This window comes from Drosophila ananassae, chromosome 2R, assembly GCF_017639315.1.
Source record: "Drosophila ananassae strain 14024-0371.13 chromosome 2R, ASM1763931v2, whole genome shotgun sequence".
Classification (NCBI taxonomy): domain Eukaryota; kingdom Metazoa; phylum Arthropoda; class Insecta; order Diptera; family Drosophilidae; genus Drosophila; species Drosophila ananassae.
Genome location: NC_057928.1, coordinates 19,854,795 through 19,873,393, shown reverse-complemented (window position 1 = coordinate 19,873,393; position 18,599 = coordinate 19,854,795). Strand labels below are relative to the sequence as shown.

Here is an 18,599-nt window from a genome sequence, read left to right as displayed (position 1 = left end):
GTCAAAAATTTCGCTCGTTTCGTTGTGGTTGTTAGCCATTTTCTTAGCCATCTTTTTTTTTGGAATACTTGCGATGCACCGATGAAGGAAGGAATTTATCAATGATTTTTCAATGGTTTTGTTATTAATTCGCAAAAGGCTTAAATCATATATGAATATGTGGGCCAAATGCGGTTTTCTCTACATATACGCGTTATAGTATACATGAAACGGAATAACAAAGCTACGGATAATGGACAAATCTACTAATTAATAAACTTTAGCCATGACAAAAATCTCTGCACGTTTGCTAATTATCTAGAAACTCATGGGACCACCAATGGAAACAACACACCAAAAACAAAACGCTGTTTTCTGTTTGACAAAAACAAAAAAAAAAAGACAAAAAAAGAGGAGGATATATGGAAAAATTTTATACATAATATGCTGCAAATTAATTAAAGGATAATAATGGCACTACAAGTGACAGGCCTGCTAAAATTTGTTTTTATCTAAATGTTGTTTTTCCAACTCCGATGTGCATTTTGTTCGTTGGTGTCTCTGTTTTTGTTGTTGTGGGTAGTGGGTATCAACTAATTTATGCATACACGGACTACAAATGAAATTTGCATTTAAATGTTACGGTAAAATAGTTTTATAAATAATAGATGAGTGTCCCTGAATGGGAAATGGATAGATGTTGGCTGGTGTTGGATGGTTTTTAGGCGAAAAAAATTTAAGATAAGGGTATTTGGGTATGTATTTGGATCGAGTATTGTTTGCTATATATTTTCGTTACATTTTGCCGAATACAAGTATTGTGTCATATTTCTAAGTGGGCTCCTCTAGAGGCAGATATTTAATTGTTTATATAGAATTACTAGTTTAGCATAATTGTTTGTATGTATGTGAGAGTAACAGCTTGTCAGTTTTTGTGTGATTATGCTGGCCTACATCTAAACGAATCTAATTATTCGATTACATCCGATTACGACTGATTATTACGGGTGCTAGCTGCTCTATATACGTAATTATAGGATTGTTAAGTATACTTTTGGAACAACTCTAGTGACTACTTTGGGGATTCCGGCTAATAGAGCTGCGGTAATTGGTTAACTGCTCCAACATTATATGGGGGTTCATTGTAGGTCTGTACGTGTCTCAGCTATATAGACTTCAGATCTAATTGTGTGTGTGGTGTGTGTGTGTTACATTTTCTATGTAGTTTCTGAGAAATATCTCGTTAGTATTTCTTTCTGTGGCATAAGGCAAGTGGCATGTGGATTTTACAGTTGTAGTCGTTACCATTTACCGTAGACACAAGCTAATCTAAACGCTCTGGGTTGCATTTGTTGCAGCTGGATTGTTGGATTTGTTGCAATTGCTGTACTTGCATGTTTACCTACTTGTCAGAGTTAGAATGATTTACTTGACACTTTGGTTGGAAAAAAGGCGGCAATGAAAACGGCAATCATTCTCATACTCATTCTCATTCTCAATCTCAATCTCAGACTTGTGCGATATATAGTTTTCCTGGTTTAGTGTTTTAGAAATTAAAGTTGCCCAGAAACTGCGATTTGATGGCCGCGGTTCGAGCCGTTAGCGCCGTGGCCAGCGGCAGGGTCAGCGCCTGTTGGTGGTAGGCCGACTGGCCGTGGGCGTGGGCGTGCGCATGGCCAGGGGCGTGGCTGGGTGCCTGGCCAGGGGCGTGACCGGTGGGGGCAACACCGGCGGCCGCCGCCGCAGCAGACGCCCCGCCGCCAGCGATAGCAGCTCTGCTACGGCCCGGGGCAGTGCTACAAGCAGTACCATAACTTCTACCGATGCCGCAAATAGTCAAGCCTACAAAATCATACGAGATACAAGATAGATGAAGCGAGACAGAAATGTCAGAGGCACAAAGAGAGAGAGATGGGTTCAAAGGGCAAACAAAAAGGTAAAATGTGAAGGGCTATAGCTTTATTAGCAATTATGTCGTCAATTTCATACTATATCTTGTTTCATTTCTTTCTTAGATAATTTTAAAGCTATAGCCCTCACAATAGATATTATTTCTGGGTTCCAGGAATTAAATCACATCATCTAAAAGCCCTAGTAGCCAGTGTGGATTATATCTTTGTATTCAGTATGTGGTGATGGGTGGGGTGGGGTTTTAGGCGAATGAAAACTCAAGGCCAAGCAGCTTTAATGTAATATCTGCAGGATGCGCAGGACTCAATTCTAGGGGTTCTAGATTTCAAATGACGATGCTTCTGCGTGTTTCGATTCATTTCCGATCTTCAACTATTTTGTGCATTGATATGACGAACGCATTTTTAAGGATTTTCTTTGTGGTTTATTTCATTAAATGATCATGATCTCTGAGTAATACTCGATAGAAATATATTATGTTAGGAGCTCGAGCTCGAGCTCGAGGGCAATCGTCCTAGGCCATATAGTCGCCGATCAGGATCCGATTCTCCGGCACAACGCCCATCACACCCGCTGCAAAGCAAAAATACACATACAAAAAGAATAAAGAGTAGGAAAGCCGAAAATAAAGATACACAGATGTTTGTTTCGAGATTGGTAATGAAACACAAAATTTAATTAGTAATGCTGATGAGTGTTGCGAGGCCTTTCGTCATATCAAGTGGCACAAACTAGTCAGTTTATGGGTGTATGTTTTGGGTTACTTTTTAGTCACAGAGGTTGCTTTCTTCACACTCTCACTCACATAGAGATAATGAATGGGGAACGTGGTGTGCCTATGTGTGTGTTAGAGGATTCGGGTGTGTCCTGTGGGTGTGATTGTGTGGGTGTGCGTCGGACTTACCAGTTGGATAGGGCAGACCGAAGCTGGGATAGCCCGAGTAGCCACGACCAGCGGCATAAGCAGCATAGGCAGCTGCCGGAAAACCTGCACAAAATAAAAGAAAAAGTATTATTTAATTTTGGTTTTTATTTATTAAGAGATAGATTGCATACCTTCTGGCAATGTCCCCAGACCCCACATGATGTTATCTGTATGGACAGTCGCATGGAAAACAAGAGAGAGCACAGAAAAGAAAGGCATAAACAGATAATTACTGACATTCACACGATTTTATCATAGCTAATGAATAATGAATATGAAATGAAAATTATTATCGAGATTATATCGCAACTAATTGATAATAGAGTGTTAATATTAGTTTATCGACTCGTGTGTACTTAGAGTTCTAGTAAAGTGTATGTGACAACTAAGGAACTGCCGATTCCAGATCGATAGTTCCACTATATACTAATTAAATATATATGTTTGTAGTATTGAGTTCTAAGAATTGTTTGCGACAGCACCCGATTTTTGTTACGGGGCACAACTATTAGAGGGGAGATGGAAATCCCCCCTTTGTTGTTCGTTTCTGAATTAACAGCCTTGATCTGAGCTATATAGAGTTATATATGTTGAGTTACATTTGATCGACAATTCTAAACACTTATGGTTACGTAGATATAAGCTAAGACATTTAGTTTCTATTCTATGAGTATAAAATTGAGTAATTTCGCTAAATATTTGTTTGTTTTTCAAGTTATATATTAAGTTTTTCGAGTGGGGGCAATTCTAGGGCCTGTTGTTGAGCATTTCTACAAAAATGCCACATTTCTTCAGGCCATTGCCCTCACTGCCACTAATTTATGAGGTTAACTAAACTTTGAAATAGGAAATTGTAATCGAAATCGGAAACTAAACACACATAGTTGGCAAAAAAAAACTATAAAATGTAAGGGCTAGATAAACACTACAAATCAAGGGGATATAAGTTATATATAGTAAGGTAAAGGTTGACAGCTATGGGAGGATATATGTTAGTTAAAAAATAAGTATCTAAAAATTTTGATTCGGCTTCGGATGAGTTCCGGTCCGCCTTCTATGTCACTTTGTCACTCATCTCCATCTTTCATCTTTGGCATCTTGATTGGGCTTGGGACGACTGGCTCGTATTGCTGCGTAAAAGCTTGTCTTCATCTTTGATTGTTCCGACTTAGGCTAATATTACAATGGATTTCTAGATTTGACTTCAGTTTGATTCCAATTCCAATTTGAATTTGAATTAAAGTTCAGAGTTTGAGTTTTGAGTTAGAATTTGAATTTGAATTTGAGCGCTTAATGCGCTTATCGTAATGCAATAGATGCGTGTATGTGGTTTGTTTATGCATGTATAATAAATATCTAGTTTCAAGTTTAGTCAAATATTAATGGCTATGGGCAAACAAGTGTATGTACGTTTGATTGCACAAGTGTCTCTGTGTGTGTGTGTGGTAAGATAACGGGTTTCTGAGGGAGTTGCCTCCGTTTACGATTACGGGTCATCAGCTGTCTGAGCCGTAATTTGCCAGGGACCTTGTAATTGGTCCGAATGCATGTGAACACATCCATTATCCATGATCCATTTTGGAAAATTACACTCCGACAGCTGTCCGGTCATTTGCAATGGCATCTGTATTTTGAACTACAGTCCACTGGTCATCATCAATTTTTCAAATTAAACTGACACACGTGCAACCAAACTAACATACACTCCGGATACTTAAATACTTTCTCTTGGGGGCGTATTTTTGTCAATCCCCCCACTTAATCGCTAATACGATACAATTGCTAGGCTTTTGAATTCAATTCGATTAAGTTAGTGGCTTTTGGCTGCGCTTCTAGTTATAAATAATCGTACAATTTTTAAGAGCTATTGATATGAGTTTTTACGTATAATTAGAAATGTTTGATATACAGGAGAATCCGAGAAGACATTATTATGTATTATTTTATGGTTTTTACATTCATATTGGGGCTCTTAAGTTCTAGGATAAGTCGCCCCGTGTCTAAGACAACTTTTACGATCGCCTTCTAAGGTCTAAGGGCATCGAATAGTCTCTAAGCAGATCTCTAGGACCTGCACTTAGCCTAGGTTCTTAAGTAAATCGCGTTTCCTTATCGCTAGTTTGGTAAGAAAACGAATGCGCCGCTATTTAAGTAATTTAGTCATTTAACGCATACGCCGCGTGGCCTAAACGCAGCTTAGACAGACACAAAATATAGGTATACGATATATAATATATAGTACATATGGCATAAGTAATTAGTAATAAGTACATGGCTAAGTAGAAGTTACAAGTAATCCTAAGCCTATTCTTTAGCCGCTTAGCATAGATATTTTTTGGACATTGAGACGGAATGAGAGAGAGTCATATTTAAATATATATATTGGATTATATATATATTTAAGTGTTAGTGGTTTAGTGTTTTCTTGTTTGAGTGTTTTTGAGGAAAAGTGTTTTTTGATGAAGAATATTCATGAAACTATCATTTGATAGTGAAAAGTAAAGCAGTTTAAAGGGACTATGCCTAGTCTTTTATATATTTTTTTAATATTTAAATTAAGATTTAAACTTCAATTAAGAGATTACTTTAGATAGAATTTAAAATTCTTTAAAAATAATTTTTTTTTGGTTTAGGCATAGCCTCTTATAATCGCTTTATGAGGTTGCTTGTGGGAGGGCTCACTGTGGCCTGGGCAGTCAGATTCCAGGCAGCTGGTACAGTGAGGCTGCTGCTGCCGCCGTGTTGGCTCCCGCCCCGATCTCGAGACCCCCGGGCATGGCCAGGAGTTCGCTTAGCGGATAATGGGCTGCTGCAAGGGCCGCATTTTGTCGCAACTGAGCTTGCTGTGCCACCGCTGCAGCTGCCGCGGCGGCCGGGGCATTGGCAGCGGCTGCCGTTAAGGCGCCCAGAGCGGTGGCAGGTGTTCTCAGGCCACTGCTCACTGCGGCGGCGGCCAGGAGGCGTTTGTAGCCCACCACTGCCGCAGCATCGGCGTAGAGAGAGTTCGCCAGAGCGGCATTACTTTGACCTGGAAGGCCGTTTGCTGCCGCAGCGTACTGCAGCAGAGAGGGCGTGGCCGCGGGGGCGGGAGTGGTCAGCGGCAGGAGGCCAGGGGCAGCGCCAGCAGCCGCGGCCACCACCTGGGCCAAACTGGGCTGTTGCTGTTGTTGCTGCTGCACTTGCTGTTGCTGCTGCTGTTGTTGCTGCTGCTGCGCGGCCACAACCGCTGCAGCCTGAAGATGGGCCGGCAGGGGGTAGGGGGAGTAACGCAACGAGCTGAGCAAGTGATTGTGGGAGGCATGGGTGGAGTGGGATGTGTGGTGGGTGGCCGACTGTGGTGTGTGTGAGTGTAGCTGCTGGTGGTGGTGGTGCTGATGTTGCTGCTGCTGCTGTTGCATCTGCTGTTGATGCTGTTGCTGCTGCTGCTGCTGGTGCTGCTGCAGCACGGAGGCGGCAGCGGCTAAACTACTCGGCAGCAGGCCGGCAGCGGCCGTAGTGGCCGCCGTCGAATGGGTGTGGCTGCCCCAGACTACCAACTCACCGTATGCAGAACGCCCGGCGGCCCGTGTCTTGGCCAGGTTGGCTGGCAGCATCACTTCCTTGGGCTGCGCCTTCTTACATTCGACCTGAAATTAAAGGATATTAAAAATATGATAAAATGGTAAAGGTACTATACTCTTAAAGGCAGTTCTAGTAGTGATTGATTACTTTCTTTATATGGCCAAAAAAAACAAAAATAATTGGAAAAAGGACTGCGATTCAGACCGCTACGCTTCACTTACCATTTTGTTGTTTATCTCGTGGAAATGAATTTCGCAAACTTTGTCTACCACATCTTCGCTTTGAAATGTAACGAAGCCAAAACCTGCAAAGGAAAGAGTGGTTCGGTGAAGAATTAGTCAGAGAAGGGCCAAGAGAAATAAAGAATGAGGAGTGAGTCAGCGGAGAGTGAGGTCCTGTGAGTCAAAGGAGTGGGGCAAAAAAGTTTAAGGGCTGCAAAAATTGAACGAAATATGCTTTTGTGTGAGCGGAGCGGCTAAATAATTTACTCAAGTGTCGAGACCGAGACAGAGGCAGCTCTTAACCTCCAGGAGCCCAGGCCTCCGCTACCAACTACCAAACGAGTCGAGCCAGGATAGCTGCTGTCCTCCGGCTGACCTCAATATGCATCCCTGCAGGGCCTCAAGTGGCGGCTGGGCGAGTAATTCAAACACTGGCCGCTCCGAGTTTACATAATAAACTTTGGCCAGCGGACACAGCTCAGATCCCTAGCTTTTGCTGGAAACTGCCCCAGTACCCCTCCTGCCCCACCCTTTCAGGGTCCGCCTTGGGATCGGCCATAATAACTTTGTCCTAATGGCTGGCCAGCTCGCTCTCAGTGCAGCTATTTTTGATATCTTCAATTTTGGGAGCCGACGAGGAACTTAAATTCCAAGAATGTCAAGTCATTCGGGGTTTTTACTGCCCGGAATTGGTCCAGGATTTATTATGGCTTAATTAAATTTCTTCCATTTGCCGGCAGTGCAGTTCTTTGGTCAAAAGAAACTTCAAGTATCCTATTTTGTGAAGTGTTTGCTTTTAAAGTTTCTGATACAGATGGCTTGAATTTTAGTCTCTGATTTCAGTCTTATAACATAGTTCTTCAATTCTTGATGTTTTATTGAATAAGTCTCGAGTCTTATCTCAAGTTAATTACATTAATTTCTTATTCCACAAACAATCCAAGTTACTCCTTTTGCCCTAAAACTTTTCATCCGATTGGATTTTCTAAAAATTCTCTTTGCCCCGAAAGCTCCACCGACCCGTTCCAATTTTCGCCACTTTGGCCTTATCGGGGCTTTTCAATTAGCGCAATTGTCTGAGATTTCCCTTGGCCGAAAAGAAGGACTACCCTCCTCCCTCTCTATATCCCTTTCTCGTGTCTCGCTCTGTGCAATTAGCAAGGCCAAGTGCAGACACCTGATGCCCTGAACACCCGCACATCTGTGTGTGCCATGCGGGCGAAAAGGGGCGTGGCCGAGAGCTGGGCGTAACTGACAAATTAGTTGAAACAAGTAACAGTAAACACGCAGGCTTATTAGCGACATGTGCCGTGGAGAAGCAGAAGCTCCTTGCAAAGTCCTTTTCCTTGAGACCTCCCACACTTCCCGGAGTGTGTTTGTATTTGCTTTAATTATATAAAATTAGCGCACGTTGCAAGTAGCACGTAAAGCTAACTGGCTAGTGGCAGTAGCAGTAGAAGTAGAAGCACTTTGGGGTTCTAGTGTTTTCATTTCGTTGTTGCAAGTTGCAATATCTGTTGGTAGTCTTTGCCACTTTTGGGGCCACTCATAAATCAGCCGTGGAACAAATGAAGCCGGCAATTTCCCCCAAGACCCCCCTGCCTAGCCCGGCTCACATGCTCCTCCACATGTAACTCAATCAAAAATGTATCTGGTGGATACAAATGCGCCCGGGCAGCATGAGGAATGACTACAGACCGGTTGCCCAGTTAATTCGCTGCCTGATACCAAAACTACTGCTGCTAGCCGGAGAGCTGGCGGGCTATGAAAGCTGGCAAGCCTGAAGAGCCGCAATTTTTGAGCCCGGTTGCCATTTTTACCTGTCGAAAATTTCCCGCAGGACGGTTGCTGGAGCGATAGGAGCTGACGATGGTCTTGGCAACTGCAAAAATTGCACACTCATGCATGTTATTGCCAAGAAGCGGACACAGATATATGTTTTTTTTTCGACGGCAGTAGGGGCTAAGAGGAGTAAGAGTGGCACGAAGCACCGGGGCACGGCGCGATAGAGGAGCCTAGAGCCAGCTGCTGCTGTTATGACTGCGCTGCGCCGGCTTGCCAAAAAGAAAAATTACAAAATTTTCAATTTTAATATTAGTGGCGGCTGGCGACGCCAACTGCCAAGCCAAACCCAGACCCGGACTCCGCCCACTACTGCTGGCTGCTTAGGCGCACGTTGGGCATGTCCTTGGCTTGCCAAATGAAATTCATAGCATAGTTTCGGGCGCTGCCGGGGCTGCTCTAAACTCTATATTTGTGCAGGCGAGATTGCCTAAACGGGAATGGCTTTAAGTGGAATTTTAAAGTTTTCTAAATATGAAATATATATATTATATTTTATTTAATAAATTCTATAAAGAATTTAAAGTTTAATTCCATAACCATTTTAATTCTGAGTCTCAATTACTTTTTTCCATATTACTTGAAAGTTTTTAATTGCCACAATCTCTTAATCTGAGGACTTTATTTAAAGTAATCTTTAAAATGCCTTCTGGAAAGACAAATATTGTACCAAATATTTGAAAATCCTTGTAGGGCATTCCGACTGTAATTGCAATAACCTGCATTGTTGTCGTCGTAGTCGCTGCCTATTGGCTGCCTATATTGTTTTATGGCATATTCATATATCGTATCCTGTATAGTTTTTTCCGCCCACCCTCCTCCTATTTTTTTTCCTCCCATATCCTGAAGCCTGTTCTGGGCCAACTGCCACTGCTGTTTGTTAGCTGGGAAAATGGCGCTGCAATTTTCAGTGACCAGGCTTATACTCTGGCTATGTCTGTCCGATTGTATGTCTGCCTGACTGTTTGTCTGTCGGACTGGCTCTGTATATGTGTCGCTGTGCTCCACACATGATTTATGAATGAGTAACAGACTTGCTGCCGTGTAGCAACCGAGCAGCCAACAACGTCTTTTCCACTTTTCTTTCACTTTTTTTTTTTTTGTTTTTCCGTTGGCCCTTCTTTATTATAGTTGGTGTATGTGTACGTGGCAATTGCCACAGACACACACACACATAACACACATATATACATATATAGAACGCTCTCGGATCGGATCGATAAAATGCAATTACAGGCATATCGCAAGTGCCAGTAGGCAACGTCGGACTCGACTTCTCATGGCAATAAGGTCGTACATCGTACATCCTAGTACATCGTCCGACTGTACAAAAAGTCGCCGTGGCCATCGTGTCCTCCATGTCCTCGTGGCAATGAAGGCTTCTGCTACAACTAATACCCTTTGATTAACGACACACATTTTCTATTGACCTCTCCCTGCTTGCTTTTTGCCCATCGACCTGCCTGTGAAGTTGGGCAGTTGGCAGTTACCCACTTTGGGCTACCTTCAACTACCTTCTCCTCTGCAGCCCAGCGAATAACCAACAATGCCTGCATATTTCATTCGGCGATCGATGCACGCAATTGTAATTTGCAAAGCTGACATGTCCTGGCCAAAATGAATTGCTCAGTGAATGAGTCGTGTCACTGGCTAAACGCTCGTCCAATGCATTTTTAATTGGACAAGAAAGGAAAGCTAACTTCGGGCGGAGCCGAAGTTTATATACCCTTGCAGTTCAGTCGCAGTCCGATAGGTGGCGCCACGCATCTATATTATTAGATATACAGCGGATCGTATATAGTCGGCCGATCCTTATGAAATTTGGCATATCGAATTATTTTGACCAAAGAAGCATACATTGAAAATCCCATCCTTCTAACTTGAAAAACAACGAAGTTATGCCATTTCCGATCAATCAGTTATATGGCAGCTATAGGATATAGTCGACCGATCTTTATGAAATTTGGCAGATCGTATAAGTTGGACCAAATAAGAATCCATAGAAAGTCCCAACCTTCTAACTTGAAAAACAACGAAGTTATGCCATTTCCGATCAATCAGTTATATGGCAGCTATAGGATATAGTCGACCGATCCCGGCCGTTCCGACTTATGTACTACCTGCAAAGGAAAGAAGGGTGTGTGCAAAGTTTCAACTCGATAGCTTTAAAACTGAGAGACTAGTTTGCGTAGAAACAGACAGACAGACGGACAGACAGACAGACAGACAGACGGACAGACGGACAGACGGACATGCTTATATCGACTCAGGAGGTGATCCTGATCAAGAATATATATACTTTATAGGGTCGGAGATGTCTCCTTCACTGCGTTGCACACTTTTGACCAAAATTATAATACCCTCTGCAAGGGTATAAAAATCGCAAAATTAGATCTGAGAATCAGAGAATCAGGCAAGTATTCTAAGCCGGAAATTCGTAGAAAACTTCATTGGCTTATTATTGTGCCTTGACCGTACATTTTTAATGGAATGGCTTGAAATGGTTTTGAGTACAAAAAGTATTCCTTGCTATTAAGATGAATAATAAATGGCAGAAACATTGAAAAGTATATTAAACTTTCTGTCTATTGGAGAACATAAAAATCACAAACAATTGCGCTGTGCAGGATATTATTTTTTTCGCAGCTCATTATTGTTTGTTTCCCATTTCTCTGACCCCATGGGCGGCTAAATCTTTGATGTGATGACTTGACGGCCTTCACATTATTTTTAAAATGCCTCATATTTGTTTTTATTGGCTGCTGCCTACCCGTTTTCAAGCCTTCGCTTTTATTTTTTATGTATGTATGACTGCATCATCATGCAGTTCCAGCATACTCCAGCGTCCAATTAAGCGAAATGTTCTGTGGGCCCTCGGCTCTATCTCTGTCCCTGCCCCAGACCCAACCCCGGCCCAGCCTCCTCTTTATTTATTTTTTTTTTTTTGCCATCGACGCCCACCATCATGTTGCGCTTATCTGCGATGCGGGGCACAGAAGTACGCTACAATTTTTTATGGGCCGCGCACAAGCAAAAATCATGTTTTCTTATTCCCGTGTGCGTAATTTGAAGGGCGCAAAAGTTAACAATGTCCGGTGGTGTGAACCGAGCGGGTGGAGCGGGGGCTGGGGGCGGCAATGCGGTCCAGAGGGCGTGGCCATGGGTCTGGTCTTGCGGTGGCAGGATGATAGTGTGTACCAACAACTATTGATGTATGCTGCTGTTTGTAGTCCTGTGAACTAATTACTTTTGAGCACAGAGCACAAGATCCAGCAGGTGTGTGTGTGTGTTTGGTTTTGGCCGGGCACATCAATCTTAATGCGGTCTGTCTCAGGTTGGAGTCGGGGATGGCTGGCTGGCTGGGCCAACAGGACCTCCGAGAGCAGGACATGTCAATGGGCGAGTGACGGCCCCCCAACTGGACGCAATGCGAAATTTGGGGCGTCATTTAAAACTTTAATAAGCAAAATTGACAACGACAAGGCATCGCACTGTGCGACTGGGACACAAAAAGGACACAGGTACATGGTGAAAATTCTAAGGACTCTTTCCAGAATAGTCTCTTCAAGAGGAAACCCTTTTTATACCCTTGCAGAGGGTATTATAATTTTGGTCAAAAGTGTGCAACGCAGTGAAGGAGACATCTCCGACCCTATAAAGTATATATATTCTTGATCAGGATCACCTCCTGAGTCGATATGAGCATGTCCGTCTGTCCGTCTGTCCGTCTGTCCGTCTGTCCGTCTGTCCGTTTCTACGCAAACTAGTCTCTCAGTTTTAAAGCTATCGAGTTGAAACTTTGCACACACCCTTCTTTCCTTTGCAGGCAGTATATAAGTCGGAACGGCCGGGATCGGCCGACTATATCCTATAGCTGCCATATAACTGATTGATCGGAAATGCCATAACTTTGGTGTTTTTTAAGTTAGAGGGTTGGGACTTTCCACACATGTTATATTTGACCAAAATATCTTGTGTGCAAAATTTCATAAGGATCGGCCGACTATATCCTATAGCTGTCATAGAACGATCGAAATTGGCATAACTTTGGTGTTTTTTAAGTTAGAAAGATGGGATTTGGTACAGATTACTCTTTTGGCAAAATAATAGAATATGCCAAATTTCATAAGGATCGGCCGACTATATACGATCCGCTACATATCTAATAATATAAGATGCGTGGCGCCACCTAGCGGACTGCGACTGAACTGCAAGGGTATATCAACTTCGGCTCCGCCCGAAGTTAGCTTTCCTTTCTTGTTTTTTCCAAATACTAGCCAAAAGTGAGAGTGTTTTTCTTTACTTTACTTGCCTTGTAAGAGCCTTTCCCTGATCTCCGGACGAATTTTCTCGCAGTGCTGCGAAAGCCGGACATTCTGACAGTTGAAAATCCGGACGGACTGGCCATCCGGACGGACAGTTGGACAAACGCAATGGACGCAGTCGTGCGCTACAAGTTCGTGTAGCGGATGTACACTGGAGATTTAAGCCTTCTGCCGGCCAGCGCACCTCAGTTGTCCGTCCGTCCCCGGCAGCTCCCTTGCCTCATCCCAGGAATCCGCTAACCGCCCGCTGCCAGCCCGGGTAAGAGGATGGACCATCTCTTATGGCCCTTATATCCGGTTGCATTGGCAGGTAATCTTTTCGGGTCTCTCTACATCCTGCTGCCCGGCCATTTTAATGCCACGACAACGTTTTAAAACTGTATTAGCCCACTGGCGATGGGCGGGAGAGTCCTTTGCTTATGAGCCCAAGCATCCTGCCATGCATGATACATTGCCATTGTGTGTGTGTCGCTATGTGTGTGTATGTCTATGTGTTGTGCATTGCTAAGCTCTCGCACTTCCGGCTCTGGCTCGTTAAAGACCGGAAACGGGCTAGCAAATGTTTTGTGGCATTATTGCGCTCTACTAGCGCTATGCCGATAACGATAACGATAGCGATTGCTTACCTCTGTGCCGATTGGTCTGCTTGTCGAACATCAACATGGCATCCTCGATCTGTAATTAATCGAAAGGGAAAAATGGCGTTTAGAAATTGAGGATTATGAAACAAAGGAGCTTCTATATTAAGTTTAAACTATAAACTATTGATTCACTGAATCTGAAAAAGGAGCCTTATTTTGGTTCGAATTTGTTACTTTAAAATAGACTGGAAATTGTTCATTTCTCAAACCCATTTGCAGGACTTTGGAGGAGTCCTTCGTTTGTTCTTTCCTTCAGTTCTTTGTTTCAGTTTCAGCGCATAAGCATTCGAAGTTTGCCCGTTCGGTGCGAGCAACTCAATTAATGGCCTGAATAAATGTTCGCAGCAGACAAAACTGCTGCTAATTGCAAAGTGAGTGCGCACAATGGCCCAGACACACACATACATTTCAGCCATGGTTGTAGCCAACCGGCCAACCAACCGACCAGCCAACTATCCAGCGAGAAAGGGCGGAAAACTTTTAGCCATTATGGCGCAAAAGAACTTATAATGATAGTTGACTGTCAAACCAGCGCACTCACTAACTAACTAACTGCTTTCCACTGACTTTCCACCAACTGGGCAACTGGACTGGCCTGGAGTGGAGTGGAGTGGAGTGACTGGTTGGCTCATTATTGGAGCCGCTAACTGGACATGCAGGAATGATGAACTGACCCACTGACTGACTGAATGACTGACTTGTCATTTGATATTTTTAATTGATGTGGCAAATGCAGTGAATGTGCTGCTAAATTGGCCATCCCAATCAGATTGAGGCTCAATTGCATTGGCCAGACACAAATTACACACACCATCTACTTGGATATCATCCGGCAAATGAGGAATTTTTGAATGCATATATCATTAACATGGAATTTAATCATTTTGTACCACTGCAATGGCATTAATTAAATGCTTTGGCTTTCTAATGCTTTGTATGAGTCTGGCATTCTTTCAACTTTAACATTTAATATCAGAATTGGCGAAATGTTCATTTCATTTCATCAATTTGGAATGGCTGTTGGCTGGAATTGAATTGAAATTGCAATGTTTCTGCCAATTATATGCACCTTTAAATAGCCATATTAAATTGGGCAGAAAAATCATGTGTTTGCCTCGATGCCCTTGACTAAATATTTAATATTTAATATATTTAATAAGGACATAATCGTTAAATTTTAATGGTTAAATGTATATTTTAATGGCACATCGAGTTGTCAATGATTTGGGGATGATTTTCAGGGTTATAGTCAGTGGCAGTGAGATACGACTTGGCCTGGCACATGACATCCTTTTACTCTTTTTCCAATCCTTTTGGCTTTGTCTTAGCTTCCTGGCTGTCTTGTCTGCCATTCAATATTATAATGTGACAACTTTGCCACAGCCCGCTCCTGCTCCTCCTTTGGAAGGAGTCTCCTCGGATCCTCCTTCGCTCGACTGCTAATTGCACATTTCTTGTCAAAGTTGTGCGATGTGGCCTTTAATGAGCTGCAAGCCCTCTGAGAAGCTGACCCGCGCTCATCCCCTCCACCAATCCCCTTTCAGTGCCCAATATCCTCTTGCCTGACTGCCTGCTTATGGGCCATTGATTAAACTTAATCAATACGCTTAAGGCAACTCTCAACTCCTGTGCACTGTAATTAAAATGCAGCCGGGCCACCCGGGCAGCAAAGGCGGCCTTATAAAAATTAATTAAGCTTGCGCCGCAGTTTTCCGCCCACCACCTCCAACCCATATAGCCACAGGAAAATGCTGCTACTTCGATACAGAGAAAGAAATTGTATAAATTAATATAAAATGGATAATCTAATATTTAAATAAATAACATTGGGGGGAGAGAGTGCCTGGGACAAGCTCCTTATTAGCTCACAACTAGCTCTTATCTTTATAGTTTAATCTTTATATAATCATTTCTATAAATTATTGTTTATCCTCTTTTTTTTTTCGTCCTGCACCTTCAGTAGCTGTTGTTCGCGCCTCGCAATTCGCAGCTCTTCAAGTGCAGCCGCCGATGAAACCAACTACAACATTGTTTTTCAATTAACAATCAACAACAATGCCACAACACAATACAAACGAACGGCGAAGGTTACACGCGCCAAATGACACAAAAATTGCCGGCTCAGGTGCTGCCGCGGATAAAAGGACGAATAAGGATGTAAGGGGTAATATGAGTAGGTGCAGCAAGAGAAGGATCTCTGAGCTATGGAAGGTGGAGCAGTACAATTGCAATTGTTGTTGTTAATTAAGCGGGCAAAACAGGGCGAAAACGAACACTGGCCCGACCAGGTTCCAATTGCGGCCTGTTGTTAATGTCCGCCCATCGATAGCCACGCCCCAATCGCCGCCCCCATCGTCCGACTATATAGCTGTCATAATTACACTGCCCCTGGATCGGTTGTTGGCTCATTATGCCACCCATTGCCATACCTCATTGGGCTGCCACCGCAAACTTTAATTCTATTAGCAAACGTTAAATGTACACCACAAATCGTGGGTGTTGAGGGGGATTCTACACTAGAAAAAATAAGAGCATTATAAGGTCTAGTGAAATGTATAAAAAATTCTTAGGAAGTCTACTAGCAAACCCCTGAAATAACTTCTATGCCAGAATATATTTAGGCTTTCTTGTCCCATACCTTTTATCGCTCCATAATTATCTCTTTTCTAATTACTTAATTTTTACAGTGTAATTGTGTATATATGTCTGTGCTGACACTAACAAGCAGGCGCGCGTAATTTTATTTAAATCTGAATTCATTAATTCGTCATAATCCCCAATCATTGCGCCGCCTGCCAGCGCGAAGAACTTCAAAAAGCCATCAACGACAGACGTTGATGCTGGCTGGCCTGGCCTGGCCTCCCCCCTTCTATCCTTCCTCCAAATATATCTCCTTCCATGGAGAAACCCCTCTTCTGCACCCACACCCCTGGAAAAAGCCCGGCCATTCATTTGGCTCATTTTGTGTACAAAAATGCTGCGCTCAGTGGAAATGGCGACGCTTCATTATCGTAATCGTTATATAAAACAGCGGGCAGACTACAGACTATAGACTACAATGTCAGACATCTGTATGTATATTTGTATATATATTGCTGTATTTATATATATGTGTGTATGTGTATGTGTATGTGTATTTTATGCGTTTTGCGGCACATTATGTGCTTACAGTGGGGTCCTAGACGAGGCAACTGCCGCTGACATTAATGAATGTGGCCGACAAAGAGTGCTGCGGGTGATTTTTATTTGATTCTCCACCACTCGACGCCCTCAAAAGGAAAACTAGGCGATGACCAGCAGAAAATAAAACAAAAATAAAGTAAAAATAAAATAAAAATAAAACTAAACAAAAAGAAAAAGTGAAACTGACTCTCAGAGCTATTCTGAAAGTTTCTTTCCAATTTAAAACTGAAATGCTTCCATTTCCATTCCACTTCCATTCCATTGGTGGAGAGTGTTTGGATTTAATTAAAACATAACAGCTTAATGTGTGCTTTTTATTAAAATGTAATTGAATAAATTATACAATAAACTTTAATTGACTAATCAAAATAGTTTGTGTTGCCTTAAACAATCATGTTTGTTAGCCATTTAATGGAATGCTTGATTTTGTCAAATTTTTCGCACTTTTTACAAGGATTTCTGGATATGTATTTGTGCAAATAGTTGGATAAAGCTCTGCCTGGCCACTCGTTAAATCGTCGACAATCCTCGTCCTGCTTACCCAGGATTTTTCATCATCCCCCCGGCCCAGACCCACCCCCAGCCCATATCCCCAAACGGTTTATCCACGCCTTTGGTTTTGTTTCAAAGTCCCCGAAGTTCTAACTGGATAATTTGCAGTAATTCATCTTGCTGGCGGTTTTCTCAATTCTCTGCCCTGACTTTTTTTCCTTGGATTTCCTTTTTCCTTTACCCAGGGACCTGGCCCCGCGCCCCCGGTTCGGTTTCAGGGCTTCCCGCTTTTGTATGCCTGCTTGATTGCGACAATTTATACGGCGTCAGGCTTGTCAGGATTTGGTTTTTGGTTGCTCCGCCATGACGTGGCTGGCTCTGTGGCTGCTTGTAAAATTGAAATGGAAAATGCAAGAAAAAAAAAAAAGGCGAAAAATTCACGCTGCTGCTCTTCAAAAAATAGTGAGTGTGCACACACACACACAGTCATTCCGGGGGGGATTTAAAGCTGGAACTGAATAGTCATACGTCTAATGATAGTCTGTTCGCAGCACTCGACTTGCGCCGGCACTTACTTATTTCTCGTTTTTGGCCAGAAAGCGGACAAAAAAAGCGGCAAAAAGTAAACTTTTGCTAGCTGGACGTGTGCGGCGCTTGTCTGGATGGATCCTTTGAGAGAGGGCGTAGGTGGGAGGGGTGGGTGTAGATGGTCGATGTGGTGTCCTGTGGGTGGGACATCTTTCAAAAAACTTTCGCCAGGGCGACAGCAAAAAAACACCATCCACTTCTTATATACAATCTACCAAAAATACCATTTATATATATATAAGATAGTATGTGTGTGTGTATATAGTGTGTATGTGTTTGTAAGGACATGACTGCGTGCGGTTGAAATATAGATAAACTTTTTTAAGCTCGTATTTATTACATATTTGGCTGTAAGTAGAATTTAAGTTGCTTTTTGCTATCGCACACGCTGCGTATGAGTAATGTGCCCTCCCAATGCCCCCATCTCTTCGAAAAAAACCAAAGCAAATCAATTCCTTAGCTCATTCATATTACGTATACGTAGCCGTGCATTCGGTCGAGTTCTGTTTGTGGTAAATTTTGCAATCAAAAACGCATCAATCGAATCCTGCCATAGTCATAGACAAAGAGGAAAGGATAATCGAGGACATCGGCCAAGAGACAGAAACAGAGAGAGAGAGAGAGTGGGAGACAGAGTGGCACATTAATGAGGCATACTCGTGCGGTAGGAGGCACAGGATATATATTTCAATTAAAAAAGGATTCCATTTATAATCCGCAACTTGATTTGTTATGCCAAAGCAGCAGCAAAGCAAAACCAAAACCAAAACCATAACCCGACATTAGCTGCACGACTGAATGAAACGCAAGTATGAATATTAAATTGTTGTGTAGAGAGTTGTGAAATCTGTTGGAATTCAAGGGGAATTCTGGGGCACTACGCCGGCAGTCCAAAACAAAAAAATGATACAGTTGGGGAAACGAAGGAATA

General features: G+C 42.7%; 1 protein-coding gene across 8 annotated transcripts in view; it reads right to left on the bottom strand.

Annotated features, from left to right (window-relative positions):
- Window positions 1-18,599, bottom strand: part of LOC6507034 (RNA-binding protein Musashi homolog Rbp6) — a 168,714-nt gene that overhangs the window by 12,786 nt on the left and 137,329 nt on the right. For 3 of the 8 annotated variants that reach the window (XM_014909557.3, XM_014909556.3, XR_006506970.1), the window contains 5 exons: window positions 13,391-13,439; window positions 6,598-6,680; window positions 6,357-6,441; window positions 2,947-2,982; window positions 2,795-2,878 (listed from right to left, as the gene is read on the bottom strand). In XM_014909557.3, coding sequence (XP_014765043.1) covers window positions 2,795-2,878; window positions 2,947-2,982; window positions 6,357-6,441; window positions 6,598-6,680; window positions 13,391-13,439 — 337 coding nt within the window. Of the gene's footprint in view, window positions 1-1,170; window positions 1,822-1,843; window positions 2,464-2,794; window positions 2,879-2,946; window positions 2,983-5,446; window positions 6,442-6,597; window positions 6,681-13,390; window positions 13,440-18,599 lie in introns of those variants that run through there. The other 5 variants (XM_044714409.1, XM_044714410.1, XM_014909555.3 and 2 more) reach the window with 3 other exon arrangements.